This window comes from Bison bison, unplaced genomic scaffold (assembly GCF_000754665.1).
Source record: "Bison bison bison isolate TAMUID 2011002044 unplaced genomic scaffold, Bison_UMD1.0 scf7180017864471, whole genome shotgun sequence".
NCBI lineage: Eukaryota > Metazoa > Chordata > Mammalia > Artiodactyla > Bovidae > Bison > Bison bison.
The window spans coordinates 32,164,834-32,186,598 of NW_011495032.1; the positions used below are offsets into that span (position 1 = coordinate 32,164,834).

Here is a 21,765-nt window from a genome sequence, read left to right on the forward strand (position 1 = left end):
CGAAGAATTGATGTTTTTGAACTGTGGTGTTGGAGAAGACTCTTGAGAGTTCTTTGAATTGCAAGGAGATCAAACAAGTCAATCCTAAGGAAATCAACCCTGAATATGCATTGGAAGGACTACTGTTAAAGCTCCAACACTTTGGCCACCTGATGCAAAGAGGCGACTCATTGGAAAAGACACTGATGTTTGGAAAGATTGAGGGCAGGAGGAGAGGGGGTGACAGAGGACGGGATAGTTGGATGGCATCATCGACTCAATGGACATGGGTTTAAGCAAACTCTGGGAGAAAGTGAAAGACAGTGAAGCCTGGCATGCTGCAGCCCATGGGGTTGCAAAGAGTCAGACACAACTGAGTGACTGAACAACAACAAAAATAGCTGGGTTACAATAACAACCCAGTTATATCAATGGACAGATCATCCACACAGAAAATCAACAAGGACAAACAGTCCTTAAATGACCCAGACTTAACTGTTATTTATAGAGCATTCCATCTGAAAGCAGGAGTATACACATTCAAGTGCACACAGAACATTCCCTAAGATAGATTACATCCTGGACCACTAAGCAAGTCTTGGTAAATTTAAGAAAACTGAAATCACAGCAAATGTGTTTTTGGACCACAACACAATGAGGCTGGAAATCAATTACAAGAAAGAAAAAAAAAATGCCACAAACACACAGAGGCTAAGCCACATGACACTAAACAATCAGTGGGTCACTGAAGAAATCAGAGAGGAAAATTAAAACATCCTTAGAGACGAATGAAAATATGACAATCTAGAACCACGGGATGTAGCAAAAGCAGTTCTAAGAGAGTAGTTTATAGCAATACAATCTTACCTCAGGAAACAAGAAAAATCTCAAATAAGCAACCTAACGTTACACTTAAAGCAAACAGAGAAAGAATACCAAGCAAAACCCAAGGTTAGTAGAAGAAAAGAAATCATAAAAATCAGAGCAGAAACAAATAAAGTAGATGCTAAAAGAAAAAATAGAAAAGATCAATGAAACTACAAGCTGGTTCTTTGAAAAGATAAAATTTATAAACCTTTACCCAGACTCATCAAGAAAAAAAAGGGAGAAGGCCCAAATTAATACAATCACGAATAAAAAGCAGTTATAACTGATACCATAGAAGCAGAATGGATCATAAGAGCCTATGATGAACAACTATATACCAATAAAATGTACAACCTAGAAGAAATGGATACATTCTTAGAAAGGTACAATCTCCCAACACTGAACCAGAAAAAAACAAAATATGAACAGACCAATTACCAGTGATGAAGTTGAATTAGTAATTAAAACTACCAAAAGCAAAAGTTTGGGACAAGATGGCTTCACAGGTGAATTCTACCAAACATTTTCAAACTATTAAAAAAAAAAATCACAAACGAAGGGACACTTTCTGAATTCACTCTCTGAGGCCACTATTGCCTTAATACTAAAACTGGACAAAGATATCACAAAAGGAGAAAATTATAGGCCAATTTCACTGAAGAAAATAGATGAAAAATCCTCAAAAAAAAAAAAAAAAAATACTAGCAAACCAAATCCAACAATACAGTAAAAGGATCATACACCATAATCAAGTGGGATTTATCCCTGGGATGCAAGATTTTTCACTATCCACAAAAGTTCAAAACTGCACGAACAAAGTGAAGAATAAAAATCATATGATCATTTCAACAGATGCAAAGGAAGTTTGTAACAAAATTCATTTATGATAAAAAACTTTTCAGTAATTAGGCTTAGAAGGAACTGACCTCAATATAATAACGGCCTATATGATAAGTCCAGAGCTAATGTCATACTCAATGATGAAAGGCTGAAAGCATTTCCTCTAAGATCAGGAATAAGACAGGAATGCCAACTCTCACTACTTTAACATAATTTTGGAAGTCCTGGTCACAATAATCAGAGAAGAAAAAGTAATAAAAGGAATCCAAACTGGAAAACAAGAAGTAAAACTCTCAGTGTTTGCAGATGACATGATGCTATATATAGAAAATTCCAAAGACACTACCAGGAAACTACTAGAGCTCATCAATGAATCTGGTAATGTTGCAGGATACAAAATTAATACACAGTAATCTGTTGCATTTCTATATTCTAAAAGAGAAAGTAAGGAAACAAGCCCATTTACCATTGCATCAAAAAGAATACTTATGAATAAACCTACCTAAAGTAGTAAAATACCTATACTCTGAACACTGTAAGACTCTGAGTGAAAGAAACTGAAGATGACACAAACAGATGGAAAGATACACTATGTTCTTGGATTGGAAGAATCAATATTGTTAAAATTGGCCATACCACAAGGCAATCTACAGATTCAGTGCAATCCCTGGCAAATTACCAATGGCATATTTCACAGAACTAGAACAAAACATTTTGAAGTTTGTATGGAAACACAAAGACCCCAAATAACCAAGGCGATTTTAAGAAGAATATAGCTGAAGGAATCAGGCTCCCTGACTTCAGACTAAACCACAAAGCTATAGTAATCAAAACAGTGTGATTCTGGCACAAAAACAGACACATAGATCAATGGACTAGGATAGAACACCCAGAAGTGAACCCATGCACTAATGGTCAGTCTATACAAAGGAGGCAAAAATACACAATGGAGAAAAGACAGTCCCTTCAATAAATGGTGCTGGGAAAACTGGACAACCACAAGTAAAAGAATGAAATAAGAAAATTCTCTAACATGATATACAAAAATAAACTCAAAATGGGTTGAAGACCTAAATGTAAGACTAGATACTATAAAATTCTTAGAGGAAAATATAAGCAGAACACTCTTTGAGACAATTCACAACAGTATCTTTTTCAATCTGTCTCCTAGAGTTATGGAAATAGAAAAAAAAAATGGGACTTAATTAAACTTAAAAGCTTTTGCACAGCAAAGGAAATCATAAACAACACAAAAAGACAAACTACGGACTGAGAGAAAATGTTTGCAAATGATGCTACCAACAAGGGGTTAATTTTCCAAATTATACAAATGGCTCATACAGCTTAATGTCCCAAAAAAAAAAAAAAATCAAAAAATAGGCATAAGACCTAAATAGACATTCCTCCAAAGACTGTTTAGTTGCTAAGTCATGTCATGTCCAACTCTTTTGGGACCCCATGAACTGTAGCCCACCAGGCTCTTCCATCCACTGGATTTCCAGGCAAGAATACTGGAGTGGGTTGTCATTTCCTTCTTCAGGGCATCACCCCAACCCAGGGATCAAACTTCCTGCATTGGCAGGCAGATTCTTTACCACTGAGCTACCAGGGAAGCCCCAAAGAAGACATACAAATGTGCCTGCTAACTGGCATACGAACTGATGCTTAATATCACTAATTAAAGAAATGCAAATCAAAATTACAATGAGGTGTCACACACACCAATCAGAATGGCCATCATTAAAAAGTCTATGAATAATAAACACTGGAGAGGGTGTGGAGAAACAGGAAGTCTTCTGCATGGTTGGTGGGAATATAAATTGGGGCAGTCACTATGGAGGACAGTATGTAAGATCCTTAAAAACTAAAAACAGAGCTACCATATGACCCTGCAATCCCACTCCTGGGCATATATCCAGAGAAGACACTAATTCAAAAAGATGAATGTACCCCAGTATTCATAGCAGCACTATTTAAAATAGCCAAGATATGGAAGTAACATCAACAGATTAATGAATAAATAAGACCCCCCTACACACACACACACCTATACATGCACACAAACAACAGAATATTACCCAATCATAAAAAGAATTAAAATACTGCCATCTGCAGCAACAAGGATGGACCTAGAGATTATCATATTAAGTGAAGTCAGACAAAGCAAGACAAATATCATAGGATATCCCTTATATGTGGAACCTTAAAATACAATACAAATGAACTTATTTACAAAACAGAAATGGACTTATACAGAAAACAATGTTATGGTTACCAAATGGAACAGCAATGGGGCAGGGAGATAACTGGGAGTTTGGGATTAACATATATACACTCAGGTCAGTTGCTCAGTTGTGTCTGACTCTGCTACCGCATGGGTAAACAACAAGGACCTACTGCATAGCACAGGGAACTATATTGGGTATCTTAAGTTAACAATATATTAACAGTCCTATTAAGGTTGCTTATTCCTTCTTGTTTGCAATTTGGTAGACTGTACCTTTCAAGGTACAATCTATAACATTCCTATATAACAACCTATAATGGAAAATAATCTTTTTTATATATACATATACACTTGACATACATATGCACACTTGAAAGTAACACAACATTGTAAATCAATTATAATTCAAGTTTTAAAAAAGGTTTTTGTCTGTGTGTGTGTGTGTGTGTGTAAGGCCAACAGGTCCAAGGGAGAATTGTAACCACTAATCTCACTAATAAATAACTGCTATACTAAAAACAAAACAAAACAAAAAACTAAACTGAAGAGAGAGAGAAAGTTAGGCTATGCTAACACTAAACAAAAGAAAGTCAGAGGGACTTCCTTGGTGATTCAGTGGTTGGGAGTCCGCCTGCCAATGTAGGGGACAAAGGTTTGATCCCTGTTTCGAGAAGATCTCACATGCTGCCAGGCAACCAAGTCCGTGGGCCACAACTACTGAGCTTGCGCTCCACAACAACAGAGGCCACCACAGTGAGAAACGCACGCACCACAGACAGACAGGAACCTCGCTCGCGGCCACTAGGGGAACGCCCAAGGGCAGCAACAAGACCCAGTGCAGCCAAAAGAAGTAAATGTCATAAATAAATATACTAAAAAGAGAAAGTAGGAGTAGCTATGTTAATTTCAGACAGGACAAACTTCACAGCAAGAATGTTATCATGAATAAAGAGGGGTATTAGATAATAATAATACCTTGAGAAGGTAACAATCTTCAATGCATATTCAATGCTAACAACAAGAACAACAAACCCATATCACTCTGTGAGGCAAAACTGACGGACGATTGCAAGAAGAAATAGATAAATCCACTACTATAATCAGAGACTTTAACATTCCCTCTATCAGAAATGCATTGATTCAACAGGCAGAAAATCAGTAAAGACAGAGGTGAACTCAACAGCACCAGTAATTACTAATAGCTGGATATAATTGATATCTATATCCTACTTCACCCAACAATAGCAGATTACACATTCTTCTCAAGCTAACATTAAATATTCACCAAAAGAGATCACATTCTGGGTCATAAAACACACTTCAACAAGTTTAAAAAAAACAGAAATTATATAATGTCTGCTCTTAGGCCACAAAGGAATTAAATGAGAAATCATTAACAGAAAGGTTAACTGGAAAATCTCAAAATACTTGGAGATTAAACAACACACTTCTAATTAACATGTGAACAAAGAAGAAACCTCATTAGAAATTTTAAAATGCTATGAACAAACTGAAAATGCAAATACAAGTCATCAAAACTTGTGGGATATTATCACTTTTGTAATTAAAAATATAAGGCTCCTCCGTCCATGGGATTTTCCAGGCAAGAGTACTGGAGTGGGGTGCCACTGCCTTCTCCAAATAAAAATTAAAGAAAAACAAAAAAATTGTGGGATACAGTGGAAACATTGCTTACAGTGAATAGCATAAGAGAAAAACAGAATATACAGCATTAAATTCACATATTGGAAAATAAGAGAGATCTAAAAATCAACTGTCTAAGCTCCACTTTAGGAAACTAGAAAAGGAAGAGCAAATGCAATCCAAAGTAAGTACAAGGAATAATAAAAATCAGAGCAGAAATCAAATGAGACTGAAAACACAAAATCTAAGTCCACTAATTTGATAACCTAGAGAAAATGGGCCAATTCCTTGAAAAGTACAATCTGCCAAATTGCAAAAAAAGAAGAAATAAACAATATGAATGGGACTGTATCTGCTAAAGAAATTAAATCAATAATTAATAACTGCCCAAAGCAGAAACCGCCAGGTCCAAATGAGTTCACTGACAATTTCTACCAAAAATTTAAAGAAATTTTACCAATTCTCTAGAAATTATTTCAGAAGATAGAAGCAGAGGAACTATTTCCTAACTCATCTATGAAGCAAGCATTACCCTAAAACCAGATAAAGTTATTACAAGACGTCTACAATCTCATGAAAATAAACACAAAGAACCTCAAAATATTAGTAAATTGAATTTAACAATGTATAAAAAGACTTAAATACCATAACCAAGTGGGATTTATTCCAGTATGCAAAACTGGTTCAAATTCAAAATCAATTAATGTGATCCATCACATCAACATGATCATATCATTATCACATCATTATATCATATCACATCAAAAAGAAAACAATCACAGGAACATATCAATAGTTGCACAAATAGCATTTCAGAAAGTACAACACAAACAATGAAAACTCAAAGTAAACTAGGAATAGAGGGAATTTCTTCTCTTGATTAAAACTGTCTACCAAAAAACTACAGCTACATCATACTAAATTATAAGACATGAGAACCTTTCCCATTAAGATCTGAAACAAGACAAGATATTCCCTCATCTCTCCTTCTCAACAATGGGTACTGGAAATTATAGCTAATGCAATAAAATAAGGAAATAAAAGATACATAGGTTTGTAAGGAAGAAATAAAACTGTTCCCAGATGACATGGTTATTTACGGGAAAAATCCAAAAGAATCATGTTTTAAAAGCCTACAACTAATACGCAATTATAACAAGGTTGCAGGATACAAAGTTGATATAAAAAATCAACTGTTATCTCACATACTAGAAATGAAGGGGCAGAATTTGAATTAAAAACACATTACTATTTACATTAGCACCTCCAAAAATGAAAACAGTTCAGTTCAGTCGCTCAGTCATGTCCGACTCTTTGTGACCCCATGGTCTGCAGCATGCCAGGCTTCCCTGAACATCACCAACTCCCAGAGTTTAACCAAACTCATGTCCACTGAGTCGGTGATGGCATCCAACCATCTCATCCTCTGTCGTCCCCTTCTCCTCCCGCCTTCAATCTTTCCCAGCATCAGGGTCTTTTCAAATGAGTCAGTTCTTTGCATCAGGTGGCCAAACTACTGGAGTTCCATCTTCAACATCAGTCCTTCCAGTGAACACCCAGGACTGATCCTCTTTAGGATGGACTGGGTGGATTGCCTTGCAGTCCAAGGGACTCTCAAGAGTCATCTACAACACCATAGTTCAAAAGCATCAATTCTTTGGCACTCAGCTTACTTTACAGTCCAACTCTCACATCCACACATAACTACAGGAAAAAACCATAGCCTTGACTAGACAGACCTTTGTTGACAAAGTAATGTCTCTGCTTTTTAATATGCTATCTAGGTTGGTCATAACTTTCCTTCCAAGGAGTAAGTGTCTTTTAGTTTCATGGCTGCAATTACCATCAGCAGTGATTTTGGAGCCCCCAAAAATACTCAGCCATTGTTTCCACTGTTTCCCCATCTATTTCCCATGAAGTGATGAGACTGGATACCATGATCTTAGTTTTCTGAATGTTGAGCTTTAAGCCAACTTTTTCATTCTCCTCTTTCACTTTCATCAAGATCTTTAGTTCTTCTTTGCTTTCTGCCATAAGGGTGGTGTCATCTGCATATCTGAGGTTATTGATATTTCTCCTGGCAATCCTGATTCCAGCTTGTGCTTCATCCAGCCCAGCGTTTCTCATGATGTACTCTACATATAAGTTAAATAAGCAGGGTGACAATATACAGCCTTGATGTACTCCTTTTCCTATTTGAAACCAGTCTGTTGCTCCATGTCCAGTTCTAACTGTTGCTTCTTGACCTGCATAGAGATTTCTCAAGAGGCAGGTCAGGTGGTCTGGTATTCCCATCTCTTTCAGAATTTTCCAGTTTGTTGTGATCCACACAGTCAAAGGCTTTGGCATAGTCAATAAAGCAGAAGTAGATGTTTTTCTGGAACTCTCTTCCTTTTTCCATGATCCAGTGGATGTTTGCAATTTGATCTCTGGATCCTCTGCCTTTTCTAAAACCACCTTGAACATCTGGATTTTCACAGTTCACGTATTGCTGAAACCTGGCTTGGAGAATTTTAAGCATTACTTTATTAGCGTGTGAGATGAGTACAATTGTGCGGTAGTTTGAGCATTCTTTGGCATTGTCTTTCTTTGGGATTGGAATGAAAACTGACCTTTCCAGTCCTGTGGCCACTGCTGAGTTTTCCAAATTTGCTGGCATATTGAGTGCAGCACTTTCACAGCATCATCTTTCAGGATTTGAAATAGCTCAACCGGAATTCCATCACCTCCACTAGCTTTGTTCATAGTGGTGCTTTTTAAGGCCCACTTGACTTCACATTCCAGGATGTCTGGCTCTAGGTGAGTGATCACACCATTGTGATTATCCAGGTCATGAAGATCTTTTTTGTACAGTTCTTCTGTGTATTCTTGCCATCTCTTCTTAATATCTTCTTCTGTTAGGTCCATACAATTTCTGTCCTTTGTTGAGCCCATCTGTACATGAAACGTTCCCTTGGTATCTCTAATTTTCTTGAAGAGATCTCTAGTCTTTCCCATTTTATTGTTTTCCTCTATTTCTTTGCACTGATCACTGAGGAAGGCTTTCTTATCTCTGCTTGCTATTCTTTTGAACTCTGCATTGAAATGGGTATATCTTTCCTTTTCTCCTTTGCTTTTGGCTTCTCTTCTATTCACAGCTATTTGTAAGGCCTCCTCAGACAGCCAGTTTTCTTTTTTGCATTTCTTTTTCTTGGGGATGGTCTTGATCCCTGTCTCCTGTACAATGTCACAAACTTCCATCCATAGTTCATCATGCACTCTGTCTATCAGATCTAGTCCCTTAAATCTATTTCTCACTTCCACTATATAATCATAAGGGATTTGATTTAGGTCATACCTGAATGGTCTAGCGGTTTTCCCTACTTTCTTAAATATAAGTCTGAATTTGGCAATAAGGTGTTTATGATCTGAGCCACAGTCAGGTCCTGGTCTTGTTTTTGCTGACTGTATAGAGCTTCTCCATCTCTGGCTGCAAAGAATATAATCAATCTGATTTCGGTGTTGGCCATCTGGTGATGTCCATGTGTAGAGTCTTCTCTTGTTTTGTTGGAAGAGAGTGTTTGCTATGACCAGTACGTTCTTAAGTATAAATCTTACAAAAAGTATATATGATCTACATGAGGAAATACAACAAAACTATGATTAAAGTTATCAAAAAAGAACTAAAAAACTAGAGAGATATTCCATATTCAATGATAGGAAGAATCAATATTTTTAATATGCCAGTTTTTTCCAAACTTGCTCTATAGATTCCATGCAATCCTAATCAAAATCCCAGCAAGCTGTTTTGTGGAAATGATAAAATGATTCTAAAGTTTATATGGAGAGGCAAAAGACCCAAGATAGCCAACACAATATTAAAGGAGAAGAGCCAAGTCAGAGGACTGAAATAATCCATATTCAAGATTTAATATAAGCTACAGTAATCAAGACAGTGTCGTTTTAGCAAAAGAACAGATAAATAGATTAACAGAACCTGATACAGAGTCCCCAAATAAATCCACATAAATACAGTCAACTGATCTTTGACAAGAAGTGAAGGCAACACAGCAGAGAAAGAGCAATCTTTTCAATATATAGTGTTGGAAAACCTAGACATTTCACATGGAAAAAAAAATGAATCTAGACATGCACCTTATACTCTTTCCAAGAATTAACTCAAAATTGATCATAAATATAAAACACAAACTATAAAATTCCAAGAAGATAACTTAGGAGAAAATCTAGATGACTTTGCATATGGTGATGACACTTAGACACATCAAAGGCATGATCCATGAAAGAAATAATTGATGAGCTAGACTTCATTAAAGTTAAAAACTCCTCTGTAAAAGACAGTTGTAAGAGAATGAGAAAACAAGCCATAGACTGGGAGAAAACACTTGGAAAAGACATATATAATAAAAGACTGTTATTTGAAACATATGAAGAACTCATAAAAGTCAATGCAGTTAAAAAGTAGGCAAAAGACTTGAATAGACACATCACCAAAGAAGATATATATAAGTAGGCATATGAAGATATTCAACATCCTATGTCACTTGGGAATTACTAATTAAAACAACAATAATATACCACTACACATCTATTACAATAGCCAATATCCAAAACACTGACAACATCAAATGCTGGCGAAGATGTGGAGCAATAGGAATTCTCATTCATTGTGGGCTGGAATGCAAAGTATTACAGCTACTTTGGCAAACAGTTTGGCAGTTTGTTTACAAAACTAAACATACTCTTACCATATAATCCAGCAATTGGACTCCTTGGCATCTACCCAAATGAACTGAAAATGTATGTCCATACAAAAACCAGCATGCAGATGTTTATAGCAGCTTTATTCATAACTTCCAAAACCTAGAAGCAACTGAGACATCTTTCAACAAGTGAATGGATTAAATAAACTGTGGTTATATGCAGACAATGGAATATTATTCAGTGCTAGAAAGAAATGAGTTATCAAGCCAGGAAAATATGGGAAAAACTTAAGTGCCTAGTACTAAGAAGCCAATCTGCAAAGGCTACACACTGCCTTTCTTATAGACCTGCAGAAACTGAATACTCAGTTCCAACTATATGACTTTCCAACTATATCATTCCAACTATATGACTTTCTGAAAAAGGCAAAACTACGGCGGTAGTAAGATTAGTGGTTGTCAGGGCTTATGAGGGAAGAAAGGATGAACAGACAGAACAAAGAGGATTTATGAGGGTAGTAAAACCATTCTGTGTGATACTACAGTGATGGATATGTATCATTAACAATTTTGTCCAAACCCATAGAATGTACACCACCAAGGGTAAACCCTATATTGAACTGTGGACTTTGGGCAATATTGATGTGTCTTTGGAGGTTCACTGACTGAAACAAATAGTACAGCTACGGTGGGAATGTCAATTGAAACAAACAGCACCACTGCAGTGGGGGATGTCAATCTGGGAGGAAGTTGTTTGTGTGGAGGGGGAAGGGAGCACACGGAACTCTCTGTGCTTTCTGCTCAATATTGCTGTGAACCTAACACTACTTGAAAATGGATTTTATTAGTTAAAAAAATAATACAAACCAATGAGCTTATTTTAACTGAAGTATTACTTTCCTCAACAATGTGCTATACCACAATATGAAGTATTTACCATTTTGTAACTAATAATGTTTCACAATTTTTTGATTTCTGCTCTTTACTTCCCTTTCATCACAAGCTGTCACTCAAATATCACTGCAATTTCTCTAGGACTGTCTTCCATTCAACTTTTTCTGTTTCTCATACAAGTAAAATAAAACAAAAAAGAATCAGACATTCCCCATCTATTTATAAAGTACGGAGAATTTAAAAGGTGATAAATACAAAAATAATTTGTCAACGTGATATTATACAAACTTTAAATACTCTTATTTGCAATTCATTAATACAGTATTACTCATCTCTTTACTCTCTGAATGTCACACTGAGTTCATACTCCTATTTATCAAATTCCTCAAAGGAACATTCATCACCTGATTTTTTTCCTTTCTACTGGCAAAATAGGAAATGTTTAGAAAACTGAGTATTCAATTTCTGCGGGTCTATAAGAAACTACTTTGTTTTTTCCTTTCAATCCGGAGTCACCTCACAGCTTTTAAGCAAGCATCAACAATACTCCTTTATTTCTTAGTGAATATCTGATTTTGTTTAAAAGAATTTCCTTATCAAGAGAGCCAATTTACAAACTGAAGTAAACAACTCAAAGAAAATTTCAGTATATGGAAACTAAGTTGGAAAAATTAAGAGATTTTTCTCCCAACATCAAAGATGGTTGAATGATTTGAAAAATATTGGCAGATTTTCTCAAATAAGACAGGAAACCATGTTTCTTCCTTTTTTCTTACAAGCTTGGAGGATCAGAACATGTTTGTGTTAAAAATCTATGAGTTTTCCCACATCCATCTTGGAAGAAAGTAAATAACCATCATTTCCCAGAGGGAGGAAAAGAAAGCCAGAACTCTAAGCCCTTACCACCAGATAAGAGCTAACATAATTGCAGCAGATTCTGTCTGTGACCCACACACATAACTTCATAACTTACCAATTCACATACACAGACCTGACTTCCAAATGCCAGCACTTGCATTTCTTTATAGGCTTTTTCAGAACAGAACTGCCAAGGAATTGGAATTAACACAAATAGGAATAGTCTTAACTCAGTAACTGATGCATTTCATATATAAATAAATACTCCAGCTTCTTTGCCTCTCAAATGGTTAACTTAGGTATGTATTTTACTCTGTTTCCCCAAGTTTCCCATGGGATATTAAGCTCCAGTTTTCCAAAACTATAAATCGCTTAATAAGACACTCTATATTGGCTCTCAAATCAGTGCCTTATTACATATAGGTACATTATTATTTCATCTAATCATCTCCAGAACTCTTTAATGTACACCAAAATAGGAGGAATCTGATTCAGTGGGTTAAGGATAACCTAACCATTGCTCAGTCACAGAGCAAGCCATGATTGTAACACAGTATATCCAGAACTTGTGTTCCTTCCACAAAGGAACAGAACACGGAGGGGGGATTCCATTCAAATAGGATTATATCTCAAACCTACAAAAAAAGTCCTGCTATCTTGATTTTCAAAGTAAACTGACTCTAAAAAAGTGTTCAATGCATACTAGTCTTATTAAAGTATATCAGTAATGTCATTATGAATTATATATATTTAAAATAACTGGTAATGGGCAATATGAGTACTTTCCAATTTCCTAAAACAATCATATCTCTTCACAGGTAAATTTCCTGATGAGAGTGATGGAGTAAAGGAATTTGTTTTTCTTATACACACTATAAACTAAAAATCAAAAATAAATAAGACACTTGTAATTATATAATTTAAGATTTTAAGAAAATATAATATGTTTTATCAATTTTACTTATCAAAATTAAAATGCTATATATTAGAATAATGACATTTAAATGTCCACATTTTGGCATATTTCATTTATTCATTCAACATACACTTATGCTGGTTCTAAACTGTAGAAAATACACCTTGTGACTAGTTTGTTACTACAGACCAAGGAAAAAAGGAGGAAAAATCAAGTAAAGATAAACTTCAGAATGGAAGGAGAAATGATAAAAAAAATAGAGAAATTTTACAGATTGCTAACCTCAATTTTTGTAGCTTTACAACTACATATACAAATACAGAAAAATTCATTCATTCACTCAACAAACACCAAAAAACTACTGAAAAGTCGACAATGCTAGGAACTGGGTATACAATGACAGAAAATAGTAGTACTTGCCCTAAGTTGCTTAAAATTAAGTTGTTTAGCAAAGGAAACTACCAAAACATCAAAAGGCAGAATACTGAATGGGGAAACATATTTGTAAATGATATATTTAATGAAGGGTTAATATGCAAAATATACAAAGAACTCATACAACTCAACATCAAAAACAAAAAACTTGATTAAAAAATAAGCAGAGGATCTAAATAGACATTTTTTCAAAACAGACACAGATGGTCAACAGGTACATCAAAAAGAGCTCAACATCACTGCAAATCAGAGAACTGCAAATCAAAACCACCATGAGCTATCACCTCGTACCATTAGAATGGTTATTATCAAAAAGACAAGAAATAACAAGTGCTACAAGGATGCAAAGAAAAAGGACCCCTGTGCATTCTTGGTGAGAATGTACATTAGTGCAACCACTATGAAAAACAGTATGGAGGTTTCTCAAAAAATTAAAAATAGAACTACTATATGATCCAGGAATCCACTTCATGGTATTTATCCAAAGAAAACAAAACACTAACTCAAAAAGATACAGGCACCCACATGTTCACTGAAGCATTGTTTACAATAGCCAAGATATGGAAGCAACCTAAGTATCCAGCCATAAGTGAATGGGGAAAGAAGTTGGTTTATACATAAACACACACACACATGCAGTGGTATATCATTCAACCATAAAAAATTAAATCTTGCTGTATGCAATAATATGGATAAATCTAGAGGGTATTACGCTAAGTAAGTCAGGCAAATACCATATGACTTCATATATGGAATCTAGAAGGGCAGGGTGTGGGGTGGTGGGGTAAAGAAGTGAAGGGGATTAACCTCCATTTATAAAATAAATAAGGCATGGAGATGTAATACACAAGGAATATGGTTGGTAATATTGTAATAACTTTGTATGTGGACAGATGGTTACTAGACTTTGTGATGATCACTTTAAAATGTATGTAAATGTCAAATCACTATACAGCATACCTGAAACTAACATAATACTGTATATCAATTATGTTTCAATAATAAAAAATCCTGCCCATTACCTCTAACAACAACAAAGTAAATAATCTACATTTACCTACTAAATATTAATAACAAAAATATTAAAAACAAAAAAGTAAATAATCTACATTTACCTACTAAATATTAAACTGAATTAGTTCAAAAGCATTATAAATAGAAAATCTGATAAATTTGGGGGCTTTCTTCAGAACACGTGGGCTTAATAATATAAGCATCACTGATATAATGTTGACAAAGCTGCATGGTTCCATAGAAAGTCCAGAGGTTTAAAGTTTCATATACATGGGGCAAGAAGCCTAGCTCCATCACTTAATTGGTTTTTTTACCATAGGCAAGTCACTTATTAAGTGAAATAAAGATAACAAAAATTACCTCCCATGGTTGTTGAAAGGATTAAATAATAATGTCAAATGTAAAGTAAATAGCACAATGCCAGTTAAAAAAAAAACATGTCCTCAATAACTATTAGCTCTCACATTCAAATACATTTCAAATATCATGAAAATAGAACACTAAAAGCCTGGAATGGTCACTTTGTTTTATATTTTACTCTTCGCTAGAAAAATTAATACATTGACTTTCTGTTTACTAGTAAAGATTAATGTATTCGCTTCCCTGGTAGCTCAGATGGTAAAAAATCTGCCTGCAATACAGGAGACCCAGGTTCAATCTCTGAGTCGGGAAGATCCCCTGGAGAAGGAAATGGCAACCCACTCCAGTATTCTTGCCTGGAAAATCCCATGGACAGAGGAGCCTGAAGGGCTACAGTCCATGGGGTCGCAAAGAGTCGGACACAACTGAGCGACTCTCACACACACACACATTAATGTATTCCGCTTCTAATTCTCTAATAATTCTTATTTATCTTTGAAAATTTGATAAAAATGATGAACTTCTTCCTCCCCAAATACCACACAGTATTTTACATCAATTTAGGGACATTAATAGGTTCTATGAAAGCTAGACTAAAAACTACATCTAGCTGTTTAAAATAAAACTAATTCAAATTGAATAAAATTAAAAATTTAGTTCTTCAGTTGTACTGGCCACATTTCAAGTGCACAGTAGCCACAGGGGGCTAGTGGCTAGGATACACAGACATAAAACATCCATCATCCCAGAAACGTCTGCCAGAGCTGTTCCGGAGTATTAAAATAGTATGATGAGTAAAACTATTTTTCTCTAAGTTTGTTTTGTTTCATAAAATATCTAGATACCACTCTTTGTGGCAGATTCCCAAGAGGATCAAGGCTGTGAATATTTTGCCTACGAACTAGGGTCCAGCAAATAAGAAGCACTGAATAGTTATCTAATAGATGACATTATAATTTTGTTTTGATTAATCTAGCAAAAATTGACTAAGCTGGTAAAGACCAGAGCTGACAGCTGTGAATATGAGTCTGTAAATAGCTAAAATTTTTTCTAAGTAGCAGGTCAGCTTATACGTACTACCAACTGACTCCTGAAGCCAATGAGGGCTCCCTATTCTGACTTTAAATTTTTTGAACCATACATTTTGGCTAGGTTACTTGAGCAAAATTGTAAGAGCTGTCTATATCCTATTCCATTGAAGAACAGAAAAAACACATACTTACAGCTAATTATTTTTCACTATTCCTATAAGGGTTTTTCCTAGATAGAGCAATTGGGTAACTTATTTTTAAATAGTATGTATATATTCACACAGTCATTTTTAACAAATGAAACATTTTTAAAGTTCACCAAAGTTTTATAAGTTAGAGATTATGGCATTAAGATTTTAGAAAATTGCTTTGCTTTTAACATATTTTGAAATCAAGAAAAAGTTGCTGCTATACACAGAACAGTAAAAGGTCTAATAATAATTTTGCACTTACACTGACACATTTTTCCTAACGGTATACTCATCCAAATCGTCATCAGAGCTGCTATCAGTTGCATCAGAATCCAGACCCTCTTCAACATGAGACAACAGCCCTGTAGCAGACAGTGCAAATCTTTGGATTTCTGCAGCTGTACACCGTGCAAAGCCATTTTTTGTGTCATTCCACAATTTAGTCTCTGCAGTCAATATGTTGATGTCTGGCTTAATTTCAGTGCATTTAGGTAAACTGTTATCCAAAATTGTGGTAGGTTCATGAAAAATCTTTACTTTGGGGAGCTGATGTTTCATAGAAAATTTCATTTGTTGACCATAGTGCTTAACAACATGCTTTGCCAGGAGCATCTGCAAATGTTTCTGAGTTCTTCTAGCCTGGCTAAGTAAAATTTTCTGTTTACTTACACACTGAAGTAAACGAGCATTCACTTCCTCCTCCTTTTCAGCAGCGGAGGAACTAATAGGCACATATGAGTGGTCAGGTCCAATTTTGTTTTGAGCATGGTGCAATAAACCCTTTTTAATCTCACCACCACTAACTTTATCCAGAAGTGCATTCTTTTGGTACCATTTACAGTTTTTCAGTTGTACTTTATCTACATTAGTGTCTTTGGTTACATTTGAATCCAAAATAATTTGTACATCTGTCACGCATGGACTTGTGGTATCTGACAGAGGTTCCTTTTTGATGAACTCTTCAGAATGAGAATGACAAATTTTACTGAGCTGAATACTGCCGCCATTACACAGGATGTTTTTCAGCTTATTGCAGTTGGGTTCCCCTAATTTCTTTTGTTTATAATTCTCATTGTATTTATTTAACGTAGTGTTAGAACTCATTAAAAGAACTGTCTGGTAATGTTTTGAAGACTGAGGGGAGCCAAAATGTTTCAAATTCACAAAATTAGTGTTAAGAGTAGGTTCAGGAGTTGGAAATCCCAGCATCTGAGAGAAAGTGTCTCCTTTTAGCTTTTCATCTACAGTCCTTGGACTTTCCATGCATAGCATCTTGTCCGATTCCATGGTATTCGGTAAAGATGAAAAGCAGATACCCTTTGTTGCTGCCTCCCTCAGAGCCGGGGTCATGGCGAATCCTGCAGATAATTACTGGAAACCTAAAATAACATAAAAATAAAAGATCAAATATCAAGAAAAAAGTTTTATGCTTATACTATTACCAAGGGTAACGCTTTCAATGTCTCTGGTTAAAAAGTGAATGGAACCAAACTCTTCCTTAATTTGCCAACTCCTAACATTATCTCTGCTCTTTGCTAGTTCATAAGGAATTTAATAAGGATTATTCTTTACTCTGACTATAGGCCTACTACCCAAAACTTCAATGAAAGATGTATTGTACCTAGTACATAAAAGACAAATATTTGTGAATGCAATTATATCTCAAGATTTCATTTTTTTGACAATGATTAGTGATAGTCAAAAGAAAAAAAAAATCCATCCTGGGATTCATACTTGAAAATGTGACTTGATCCCACATTTCCAAACAAAAATATATTTTTATAAAATATAACTGTTCAAAATTTTCATTTCTCAATTTAAACTTCACAATTTGAACAGTATTAATAACTAAAACACAGAACTGAACCACAAACAAAAAAGTATATAATTGGAAATTCCCTGGTGGTCCAGTGGTTAGAACTTCATGTTTTCACTGACAGGGCCTGGGTTCAATCTCTGCTAAGGGAATTAAGATCCTGCAAGCCTCGTGGTACAGCCAAAAAAAAAAAAAAAGTATATTATTTCACAGGTGCTAAAAAATAATGTAGTGAAAACTAGCCTGATCCACAATGTGAAAATTTTTTTTCTAAAAAAATCTGCAATCATTATTTTCTTTTCACAAATGGATACTCATCAGTTATCATTACAGAAGCTCTTACTCCTGCCTGAAAACACAGTAGGGGATATTACAGATGACACTAAAGATTAATCCCATAATTAAACAAATTTCATATTATTTTATCAAAGTAAAAAGTATAAAATTACATATTCTGACATAAAAAAGGTAATTTAGTACTTAATTTAAAAATTATGAAGATTAAAGAGTTAGTGAAAACATTTTATATCATTAACAATCACACATTTTCGAAGATACTTTGGAACTATAACACTATAATTTCTGTCTCAAAACACATGACAGTAGCCATTTAAATAGCCAAATTCATATAAGCCAAGTCCCCGGACTTAGCTGTAACTCTCGATCCTTCATTCTTGTTTAAAAACACAAAACCAAAATCATATTCTCTGCAAAGACTAACAAGAATTATCAAAAGGAAAAAAAAGGCACAAAACGTTTATGAAATTAGAATAAAAATCTATACAGAGGGTTAAAAGTGACAGACTAGGAAAAGATATTTGCAACATATATCAACAAAGGATTAGTATCCAGAATACATAAAGAACTCCTAGAAACAAGCAAAAGTTACAACAGTCAGATACTTCAGAGATGATGACATTCAAATGATCATTAAACATATACTCAATCATACCAGTAATAAAGGAAATGTAAATAAAGCAAGAGATGAGTTTTCTAATCAAATTGAAAAGAGAGTTTTAAGTCTGAAAATATCACTTGCCATGGGAATGTGGGTAAATAAGACTTCTCACATCTATCTGAACCACAATTTTATGCTAATTTGACAATAATGTGAAAAGGTGCATAAGAGATCAGTGTTTGTATGAGAAAACCACTCTTTCAAAGTAACCTACATATTTAACAATAAGAGAATGGACATTAAAACATGTGGAATGCTAGGTAGTAGTTAAAAAATGAATGAGCTAGATCTATATATATCAATATAGACAAACCTCAAAAACAAAATAATTTTTTAAAAAATGGTGCAGAATATATATACTATGGTGCAGTGGTGGTGGTTTAATCGCTCAGTTGTGTCCAACTTTTTGTGATCCAATGGACTGTAGCCCATGGGCTCCCCTGTCCATGGGATTCTTCAGGCAAGAATACTGGAGTGGTTGTAATTTCCTTCTCCAGGGGGATCTTCCCGACCCAGGGATTGAACCCAAGTCTCCTGCATTGCGGGCAGATTCTTTACCGACTGAGCTATGAGGGAAGCCCATACTATGGTACCATATAAATAAAATACAAACACAAACTATACCATATTTATGTATATATACATGTGTGTGTTTAAGTGTTTACAAGAACAAAAGAGGAACCAGAAAAATACCCACCAAAGTTGTAACAGTAGTCAGGTAAATTGCATGAAACAGAACTAAGAGTGCTGCTTTAAGACAAGTTGAATTTTAACTATAAAATTTTATTACTTAGGGGAAAAAGATTCAGTGAAAAATGAACGAATGTTAATGGCTGTTAATTCTGTGCAATAAAAATATTTGCCTATTTTATATTTTACTGTTCAATGTCTCAAAAAATAAAGAGATTTCTGTATAATTTTCTGTGTCAATTTATATACTTTTATATGTCTCAAAAATAATAAATCCTATTTATAAAAGATTTTTAATTTTTCCAAAAGCAAAACAAATAGGAAAAAAATAGCCAGAATATTGGATTTTCTTTTTAAAAATATATTTTGCACTTTTATGAAAAACAGAAAAATATTAAAAAAGCTAGCACTGGGAAATTTTTTTTTCAAGATTCTGTCTGTCACTTAATGCAATGACCATAACTTCTAATTTATAGATATTAACAATTGTGTTTAGATAATTACATTGCTCTCTGAGGGAAACTGCCCTAATCAGTTCTCTCTGAGGTAGTTATACTCAAAAGATACTATACTCTATCGCCTCCTTACCCTTTCTCCTTTAGAAATTTGAAAAGGGTACGAAGTATGTAATCAAAGTGGTGGGCAGCAGGACAGGGGTGAAATAATGAGAAGCAGTGGATTTCTTATTCCTGGATAAACTAGAAATAAGGGAAAACTAAAAATAAGCAGAAAAAGATATACCGATTATTAGATAAGAACTAGAGTTGATAGAAAAAAGAGAAAACAAAGAAATGTAGACATTGAGAGTGGCTAAGAAACATTTATGGTAGAGATCTAGAATAAAGCATACACACAAAAAACTCTGGTAGGGCTAGGGCTTACTTGGTATGATAGGCAGGTTCTAAAATGATCTTAATAATCCCAGTTTCCTGGTATTCATGTCTTTGTGTAATCCTTTCTTCTTGAGTGTGGAGTGGATTTATTGACTTCATTGTGGACTGGATTTAATGACATTCTTTTCTAGCAAATAGAATGTAAAAGAGATAATGGGATGCCACTTTTAAAATTAGGTTACAAAGAGATCGTGGCTGCCATCTTGTCACCCCCTCACTCACTAAAGAACACTAACTGCCACGCTGTGAGCTGGGAAGACTCTCATGGCAAAGAACTACTGACTTCAGCCAATAGACAGCAATGACCTAAAGCCTGTCAACAGTCATGCCAGTGATCTGAGAAGCAGTGATCCATCCTCATTCCAGCTTTCAGATGCCTGTAGCTCTAACACCTTGACTGCAGCCTTGGGAGAAACTTTGAGCGAGAGGCACTCAGGAAAGCCATGCCTATATTCTTGACCCACAGAAACTGTGAAATAGATGTTTTAAACCATAAAATTATGGATAAATGTGTTATATGCTATGTGCTACATTAGTTTAGTTCAGTTCAGTTGCTCAATCGTGTCCAACTCTTTGCGACCCCATGGACAGCAGCACACCAGGCCTCCCTGTCCATCACCAACTCCCAAAGTTTACTCAAACTCATGTCCATTAGTCGGTGATGTCATCCAACCATCTCATCCTCTGTCATCCCCTTCTCCTCCTGCCTTCAATCTTTCCCAGTACCAGGGTCTTTTCCTATCAGTCAGTTTGCATCAGGTGGCCAAAGTATTGGAGTTTCAGCTTCACCATCAGTCCTTCCAATGAATATTCAGGACTGATTTCCTTCAGGATTGACTGGTTGGATCTCCTTGCAGTCCAAGGGATTCTCAAGAGTCTTCTCCAACACCACAGTTGAAAAGCATCAATTCTTTGGCACTCAGCTTTCTTTATAGTCCAGCTCTCACATCCATACATGACTCCTGGAAAAACCATAGCCTTAACTAGATGGAACTTTGCTGGCAAAGTAATGTCTCTGCTTTTTAACATGCTGTCTAGGTTGGTCATAACTTTCCTTCTAATGAGTAAGCATCTTTTAACTTCATGGCTGCGGTCACCATCAGCAATTATTTTGGAGTCCCAAAAAATAAAGTCAGCCACTGTTTCCACTGTTTCTCCATCTATTTCCCATGAAGTGATGGGACCGGAGGCCATGATCTTTGTTTTCTGAGTGTTGAGCTTTAAGCCAACTTTTTCACTCTCCTCTTTCACTTTCATCAAGAGGCTCTTTAGTTCTTCTTCACGTTCTGCCATAAGGGTGGTGTCATCTGCATGTTACTGATACTTCTCCCGGCAATCTTGATTCCAGCCTGTGCTTCATCCAGCCTGGCATTTCTCATGATGTACTCTGCATATAAGTTAAATAAGCAGGGTGACAAAATACAGCCTTGATGTACTCCTTTTCCTATTTGG

The 21,765-nt window shown here is 35.3% G+C and overlaps 1 protein-coding gene across 8 annotated transcripts in view; it reads right to left on the reverse strand.

Annotated features, from left to right (window-relative positions):
* Positions 1–21,765, reverse strand: part of KANSL1L (KAT8 regulatory NSL complex subunit 1-like) — a 125,903-nt gene that overhangs the window by 86,305 nt on the left and 17,833 nt on the right. For 5 of the 8 annotated variants that reach the window (XM_010861101.1, XM_010861095.1, XM_010861097.1 and 2 more), the window contains exons 2-3: positions 20,303–20,440; positions 16,219–17,335 (exon numbers count right to left, since the gene is read on the reverse strand). In XM_010861101.1, coding sequence (XP_010859403.1) covers positions 16,219–17,306 — 1,088 coding nt within the window. In that variant the 5' untranslated portion in view covers positions 17,307–17,335; positions 20,303–20,440. The remainder of the gene's footprint in view (positions 1–16,218; positions 17,336–20,302; positions 20,441–21,765) is intronic. The other 3 variants (XM_010861098.1, XM_010861100.1, XM_010861099.1) reach the window with 1 other exon arrangement.